At 46.5% G+C, this 8,281-nt stretch overlaps 1 protein-coding gene across 1 annotated transcript in view; it reads left to right on the plus strand.

The window, feature by feature from the left end:
- GRIK3 (glutamate ionotropic receptor kainate type subunit 3) overlaps positions 1-8,078 on the plus strand; it is a 120,793-nt gene extending 112,715 nt beyond the window's left edge. Inside the window, exons 14-16 of the mRNA XM_075048696.1 lie at positions 5,976-6,198; positions 6,434-6,684; positions 7,751-8,078. Coding sequence (XP_074904797.1) covers positions 5,976-6,198; positions 6,434-6,684; positions 7,751-7,945 — 669 coding nt within the window. The 3' untranslated portion in view covers positions 7,946-8,078. The remainder of the gene's footprint in view (positions 1-5,975; positions 6,199-6,433; positions 6,685-7,750) is intronic.
- The last annotated feature ends 203 nt before the right edge of the window (positions 8,079-8,281 follow it).

Below are 8,281 nucleotides of genomic sequence, written 5' to 3' on the forward strand. Positions count from 1 at the left end.
AAGCCGACGTGCTGAATGTTAATAACAAGAAACAGCAGCACTCTCCTGCAACTTTTCTTGGCTAGGACTTGGTTAAGGAGCCACTATACTTTCCAAATCTCCATGCTTACTTTGACAGGCAGCAACACGGATTGGTAAAGAAACATGGAGGATTTGGTTTGGTTTGATCTTTAATTAATTCTGGGAAATGAAAATGTTGCATAGAATAGCAGGTTGCTGCTGGTTAGTTTGCTTTCTGCAGTGGAGCTGGTGCATGCAGTTTTGCCTTTGGCACGGTCAAATGCATTGCGTTACCTTCCAAAAGCAATATAAACCTGGAACAGCTATCAGGAAAAGACAGACTTTTACTGTTGTGTTTTAACTACTCTTTCCAATAAGAGTTTTATATGGGAATAAAAGGAAATGGTCTTTATAAAAATCATCAAGGACACGGTATATTTATTGTTTCATATCATTATCCATCAGAATCATTCTTCAGGCTTCTAACAGGCATTTGGCAGAGTTTATTGATGCAGTGTATTTTCCTTTTTCTTTTTTATTATTATTGTGTTTGGAGATGAATTCTCCAGGATGTCCCTTCTGACAAGTGTTTCGATTACTGGAGCGGTGAGAGCGCTCGTGTGGGATGCTATGTTCGCTTGTCCTTCGTGTACAGAGAAACGCAGAAGAGCCAGAATTTCTCCCAGCCCTCAACGCGGTCTTTGTCAAATGACTGGCCAAATCCCGCGGTGGTTTCGGTACGGCTGCTCTGCCAGCACCACCTTCACGGGGACATCTGTCAAACAGCGCAAGGGTCCGGGGCACAGAGCGACGGGCACCTGCGGTGTCTGCCAAGGATCCGCGCTCCCCCCAGACGGCTGGGACTGAAGGACCAGCGAAGTGCACAAGGCTTCACCTCACCTTCCTCTGCTCTGCTGAAAAGGGGGGGTTACCAGCAGAGAGACAGCCCCACGCACGCTGTATGCTGCTGTGGGACTGCTGCTCTTGAAAAGCTCCCGGAGATCCGGAGGTCAAGCAGTCCTGCCGTCGGCTGAACAGTCACTGCCGGGACAAAAGGCGGACGGCAGCATCCTAACTAGGATCTCACCTATTCTGTGGATTATGCGCTAGGACTTAGCCCAAATTGCTACCTTGAACTTTGTATGACTGTTCCCCAAAGTCGTTCCCCTCACATTTGGAACTCACTCCTCCACATCTCCATGTTAAAGAAGCTGCAAACCACATACACCGACCCCCCAAGTCCTGGCCTGGGCCCCAGGACCCCCTTTGTCTGTCAGTGGCCCCTGTGGCCGTTGTTGTCCTTTGCTGAACCTTGTCCGGGTCTGCAGCCCTCCTGACACCTCGCAGGTCTGACACAGCGGGAACTAGGGCCGCTGGAGGAGAGCACGATCCCGGAGCTGAGCTTAGGGAGCAACGTGAAATGGGAGGAAGAGGAAGGCAAACACCTCGCGCACTGTTCCCTGAGGTGGTTCCCAAAGCGCTAACCAGTTTTCTGCCCACGGTCAGGCTGACTGAGGGTTCATGCAGAGCTCACCGAAGACACTGCAGAAGTTCCCTGTTGAAGCAAGCCAAAACATAATCTCTGGGGCAGACCCACAGTAAGCGATCTTGCTCCCACAAAAGTTTTTGCCTGTGCAGCTGAGCTAACCAGCTATGGCAAATGGGAAGCAGAAAAGAGAGCTTTACCAAGCGTACTGGCAGATTTTGACTTAATGAAAAGAACTTTTGAGAAGCTATTTATTCCCTGGCAATGCAGATTGAGTTACAGGAATAAACACAGATCAATTAATTTAGGAACAGCAGCTAGTATTCATTATAAATCATGCCAGAAATCCTTCATATCTTGCAAAGGATGCTGTGTCTCTCTGAAAAATGCCGGGTTTAATGTGCAGTTTGGAGTACGAGTGTGAGAGTGTGTGTATGTGTGTACACATATATTCACTTGTACAGAAACGTTAAATCCTCAAGAGTAAGTATCTTCAGTTGGTGAAAATCAATTTATTTTTTCATACAGGCTGGAATTGAAAATCTTAAGCCTGAAAGTTACTTTCTTGCCAATTTCACTGATAAAAAAGCATATATGTCTTGGCAAGATGCCTTGTAGTGGCTCCTCTAAACTATTCCATTAATTTATTTGGGTGACTGGTCTTGAAGCATTGGTTATTAAAGGTAGCTTCTGAGCTGTGACTCTAAAGAATGAATTTAGAGACGTTCTCAGTGTTGTTGCAATTGCTGCATTCAGAGGGGCTGGTACTCAGCTTTTCATACATGCATCTCATTTAGCACTAACGTAGGGTTTTATTAAGATGCAGAGGACAGCGGACCAGATTCTGATGTTATTTATCCCAACCAAACAAGGAGAAGCTCCACACACATGAACCAGTGGGAAAGGTGTCAGCGGAGAGAGACATGATCGCCCTGGTGTGAACCATGGCTGCACTGATCAGCAGCGTTAAACTACCGCCTTTGTTTATTAGCAATAATCTCCATCATTCCTAAACGTTCGGAGTTCCTGACTCTGGAATTTCTCTGCCAGGATGAAGTCAGTGTCAGGCCATTTATCTTAATGCTTCAGAGCAACCAAGCAGTTCCTCTTCACCTACCTTTGGCAGCAAAACAAAGCTGTCATTGAGGGGGACCTGAGGACCCCATGGAGGATGCAGGGGCACAGGAGGGTCCCTCTGCCTCCCACCAACTCAGATGTCTTTTAAGCAGCCCATAAAAGTAAACTGTGATTCCATAGAGAATAAATTTCCACCTAGCCACAGCACAGCAAATATCAGTTCAAACCAGTAACTAACCCCAGTAAGGATTTTTTAAGGTAAATTACTTAAGCTGTAAAATCAGAGGCACAGCAAAACGAAATGTACACACATACACACAAAAAAAAAAAAGTCCAGCAAAATAAACACAATTTATGGGCATTCCTTACTGACTATTAAATTACTACTAAGATGTTTTTGCTTATTTGAATGGCACATTCTTAGGTAACATCACCCAAATTCCCATAAGTAAGCAACCACCTTTGCAGCATGGCTGAACTATTCAGAGAGGAGGAATGGGAGGAAGGAACAACTTTTCCCCTAATAGTGGTGGAAGCTCTCCGGAATTAGGTGTGAGCTGGAGCACTGTACGCTCCTCACCATGGTTGCTCCTGCAATTTTTGATTGATGACTGCTCTCACAATGACTGACAATTGCTTCTAAAATGGATGTTTAACAAATAGCCCGCTCTATCAAACTGCTAGTGCTGTGCTGAGAATTACAGTTGGTGAATTTTCACTCGGAAAAGGAGCGTTCTTATCTCACGTTAGTGAAGTTAAAGAAACTAATAGAAAATAAATTCCCAGTGAGGAGGCGGCAGGTTTTAGACTACGGGGAGAGCCCGAGATTGCCTTGACCAGAGACGTGCGTCGAGCTGCCCTGCCTGCACCGAGGTTCTGCCCTGCCCTCCCTGAAGGAGCTGCCACAGCCTTATCTTTGGGGAAGACGAGGCCGTTGCAACCAGCAGCATTTTGCTGCGGGGAGACGGCCCTTCTCTGCTGAAGGGCTCAGCCCTGCGTTGCCGGGTCTCTGCTGTTCGTTTAGGCACAAGCGAGCAGCAACGGGTAGCTCTGGCCTCACGGTGAGCTCCAGCCGGAGAGGGTGCTCGCCCCACCACGGGTGCCCCCGCTCGGGACACCCGGAGCAGGGCTCGAAGCAGCACAGCCGGACCTGAGAAAGCTGGGCTCCTCCTGGCATTTCAAAACACAATTAAGTCCTTTCAGCTGGTCAGAAGCGGTGATTTAAGAAGAGAAGAGAAAAGTGTTTTTTCTCTTCCAGGGAGCCCTGTCTCATGTAATTTAAGTTGCCTGAAGAGCTACAATGCCTCATGCAAGTCCTATTAGCTTCACTAAATGCAGCCTATTGATTTTTTGCCAGTTTATTTTGCTCTACGCTTTAAACTGGGAGAACACTGATGTTGTTTAAGAGCTCCGTGTCAACACCCAAGGAGCATTAAACGCAGGAAGAGAAGGAGAGAAAGGGAGAGCCAGTGAACCCAGAGGCCTCTGATGTGAACTATATAAATGTTAAACAAGTCCTTATCAGCAAGCCAAGTATGCTATTCATTTCAATTACCCATTGTAATGCACAGATATTTAATAATCCTTTTGGAGGCTACATTTCTTGCTGCTCTTTGAGGTTTGATAGGTGCCACAAATCTACCTTACAGGCACTGGTCCAGATTTTCAAGTGAGGGAGATTATCCTGCCTCTTGAATGAAGTTTGCTCCGGCACATCCACTACTGCACGTTCATCAAGTGGATTATAACAAGCACGAGCTTTAACTGAGAAGAAATGAGTCCATGGATATTTCAGTCAGGAGAATGATCCCACAGGGTTAAAGTCAGAGAAATAGCCTTTGCCACTGCGCTACACTAACCAACTTTGGGGTGTCAAGCTTTTGTTTAACTTTTGTTAAACATGCTGAAAAAAGGAGGTAGACAGGCAAAGCATTTGAAATACAAAGCATTATGAGGGACTTTTTTTCTTAGCTAATTTACCCTTATTTATAGTGGATTTATCAGAAGAACCTATGCTGGCACATTTTTGGGTGATACTGAAAAAATGACGGGGGAGATGTGATAGCAGCAGTTGGGATGGGCTGGGGCTCCATCTCCTGCTTTCTTATGGAAGGACAGAGACCTGAAATGGAGATAAACGACAGCTAAACCAGAAAGCGCAGCTTCTGCTGCAGCGACTCCTCGTGCAGCTGCAGGTGAGCAGTTATCCTTATTCAAGGCAAAGCACAAAGACTTATCAGCCAGCTTCAGGCTTTGGATAAGTAGTGTTGTGCAGGAGGTGGTTTGGGCTGACTAAGCTGCCTCTTATAAAATAAGAAGGCAAAAAGATATCTAGGAAAAACAAGAAATTAAGCAGAAAAGAAGAATGGCACACAAAGGAGCAGGCAGCAGCATGAACACAAGCCTCAATATCCAAGTGCTTTTCCAGAGCTCAGCTGGATGCATAGAGTTGGTTTGATGAGAGCTACATTTGCCCACGGGAACACAGTGACCAACGAAGGGGGTATTTCAAGAGAAAGCTGATGTGCCTTTCCTGGGGAGTTTTTCTAGACTAAAGCCAGTTATGTCTTTTGTGACAACCTACACAGAGGCAATTCAGAAGGCGCTTGTAGATAAATGGTATATTTCAAATGTTATGGAAAGACATAAAATAACCATATTTCTTCTCACCCAATACATTTTCTAGAAGAAGAAAAAAAAATTCACATGAATAGTAAGCTGGAAAACATATTCCTCCTTTTTTAACGGAATGTCTGCTGATAGTGAAAGAATATCCATGTTTATTTTTAGCCATAAGACAACCCTCTTGAATATTTCTATGCCTCTGTTTATGTGGATATGTTAAATTTGTTTGGCAGTTGCACATATCTCAGAGGAGACATGTTCCCTTGTGATGCTCGAGGAAAGAAAGAAGTATAATAGAGTGTGTGCAAAAGAGAAAAACATGCCCTCTGAAGTGTTCTCTGTCCTCTCTCGTTGTGCAGAAACATTACAATATAAACAAAATTCTGATTAGGGAACTAATACATTTAAATAGATATGCTGATAGCCTGTCACACTAGCAAGTTCGGCAAGGCACCAAGGCAGGGTCTCACTGTACCTCACTGAAGCGAATGAACTGTTCAGTTCCACCTACAGGATAAGGTCTCTGGAGCAATGAATCTTTTTGCTGAGCATCTGCACAACGTGAAGTGTGCTGGAACCTTTGTCACTTGTTACAGCAACACGAAACCAAACAACGCTGGGCAGTGAAAGTAGAGAGACATTTAAGACAATGTCAAATTGGTAATAGTTCCATTGTGTGATCTGTTCTCAAACTGGTATTATTATTATTATTTACTGAAAAGGTACCACGTTTCAGCAAATAGAAGATTAATTCTTATTTTGGGGGTGGGGGGTATCGTTTTTCCAGAAATCCAAAATTTCCACATTTGAAAAAATGTGGGCTTTCATGAGCAGCAAACCCACAGCACTTGTCAAAAACAACGAGGAAGGAATCCAGCGAACCCTCACAGCCGATTACGCCCTGCTGATGGAGTCAACCACCATCGAATACATCACCCAGAGGAACTGCAACCTGACTCAGATCGGGGGGCTCATTGATTCCAAAGGCTACGGGATCGGGACTCCCATGGGTAAGTGACAGTGGGGGGGTTTCCATAGGTACCCCAGAGGGGAGCTAGTTACCACAAATACAACAGATGGGATTAAGATAATCCACTCCCAACAGCAAATTTCCAAATACCAAAGCTTACACTGTCTGCCTGTTGAAGAGAGGTCTGAACAGCCCTGCTTGATGCAGACACATTCCCTACTTTGTGTGATTTTTGTCCTATTCCCTCTGTGTGTAATGGTGTTCCCCCTCCCCAGGGTCACCGTACAGGGACAAGATCACCATTGCCATCCTCCAGCTCCAGGAGGAGGACAAGCTCCACGTAATGAAGGAGAAGTGGTGGCGGGGGAACGGCTGCCCTGAGGATGAGAACAAGGAGGCCAGTGCTCTAGGCATTCAAAACATCGGTGGGATTTTCATCGTTTTGGCAGCAGGCTTGGTGCTGTCCGTCTTCGTGGCTATGGTGGAGTTCATCTACAAGCTGCGCAAAACGGCGGAGCGTGAGCAGGTACTGATTTCCTCCGTTTCCCTGCACCACCACTAGCGCAGCTGTTGAGGATTTTGCACGCTGACCCCAGAGACAGGCAGGGAGACGGGCAAAGGGATTCAGCCCTGCCTCTGCTGCCTGGAGGTCCAAGCGCCCACAGCCCAAGGGCTGAAACGCAGCACCCCCAAAATGCCATCCCCTAAGGCTCGTTGCTCTGTCCCGCTCTGACAGCCTCGTGTCAGAGGGCAAATCACGTCTACTCTGATCAGGGGCATCTGCTGCTGCAGTAACTAGACTAGTAAACATGTGTAGGGTAATTCTAGGCAAGCTGACACATAAGTCATGAAAACATGGACAGAGGTCTGTGGGAGGGACCTTTCTGAGCTGTTATATCCACTCGCCACTATCACATGCAATCGTGTTGCGTATTCCAGGCATAATGTATACACGCATGAAGTCTCCATCTCTTCTCCCCACTCCTGTTCAAAGAGCCTCAAGAAACTGGTGAGGGTCCACCAGGAAGCCTCATACCATTTTATCAACGTTTCACAACACTTATCCAAACAGCACCTCCCACCCGCAGTGGCTGATTAGTGCTCATGAAACGAGGACTGCTTTTATGCTTTTCCCTCTTCCTTGCGTGTCATGGTACAGTAAGTGGAACGTGCATTTGCGTGCATGACCAGAAATCAAAGCAAGCTGCCCACGTGATGGACTAGATAGATGAAGGAAAACTGCCCACTAGCAAGCCCAGCAGGATTCGATAGCCCTCTGATTCCCAGCACATAAGTCTACCAGACGCCCAGCAGGGATCACACAAAGCACCAGCACTCCAACAGCCGCCTATAGCTCTGCCTTTTTGCAGGATTTAGTGGGTCAAAGGTACAATTCTTGCCAAAGGAGAAAGGGGTCAACCAGACGCCCGTGCATCACTGAAGTCCCACTAAGCACAGCTGATGCCTTAAATGCAGCCTAAACCTCGTGCTTACCCTCTGCAGAGCCTAGTTTAAGCATCCTCCTGCTCACGGAGAGGTTAGCGGAACATTTTGCCAGGAGTAACGGTGCTTTTTGTCCCTGCTCTCCCCAGCGCTCCTTCTGCAGCGCCATGGCCGATGAGATCCGGCTGTCGCTCACCTGCCAGCGACGGGTCAAACACAAGCCCCAGCCACCCGTCATGGTGAAGACGGACGCCGTGATCAACATGCACACGTTCAACGACCGACGGCTGCCAGGGAAGGACAACATGACCTGCAACACTGGATTGACACCTGTGTTTCCCTAGGGAATGGGAATGGGGGGGGTGGGAGGGAAGGAATTGCGGCAGACAAGGCTGGATGCACTCTTAACTAGGGAAGAAAGGATTAAAAAACAAGAAAAAAAACCAGGAATAAAAAAAAAAGCCTGGTTTGGTTCATTTCAAGAACAAGGCCTTTACAACACAGCTGCATCGATCACCGGCATAGAAGAACTTCAAAGCACGGACTGTAACATGGGTCTTGGGGCTTTTCTGTTTTGTTTTTGTTATTTTTCGTTCCTTTTTTTTAAATGCTTAGTTCCTACAGGCCTCATGGAGTCCAAACACACTACCATCCAGGAGTCTGATGTTTACATACTGAAA

Source organism: Buteo buteo, chromosome 16, assembly GCF_964188355.1.
Source record: "Buteo buteo chromosome 16, bButBut1.hap1.1, whole genome shotgun sequence".
NCBI classification, from domain to species: domain Eukaryota; kingdom Metazoa; phylum Chordata; class Aves; order Accipitriformes; family Accipitridae; genus Buteo; species Buteo buteo.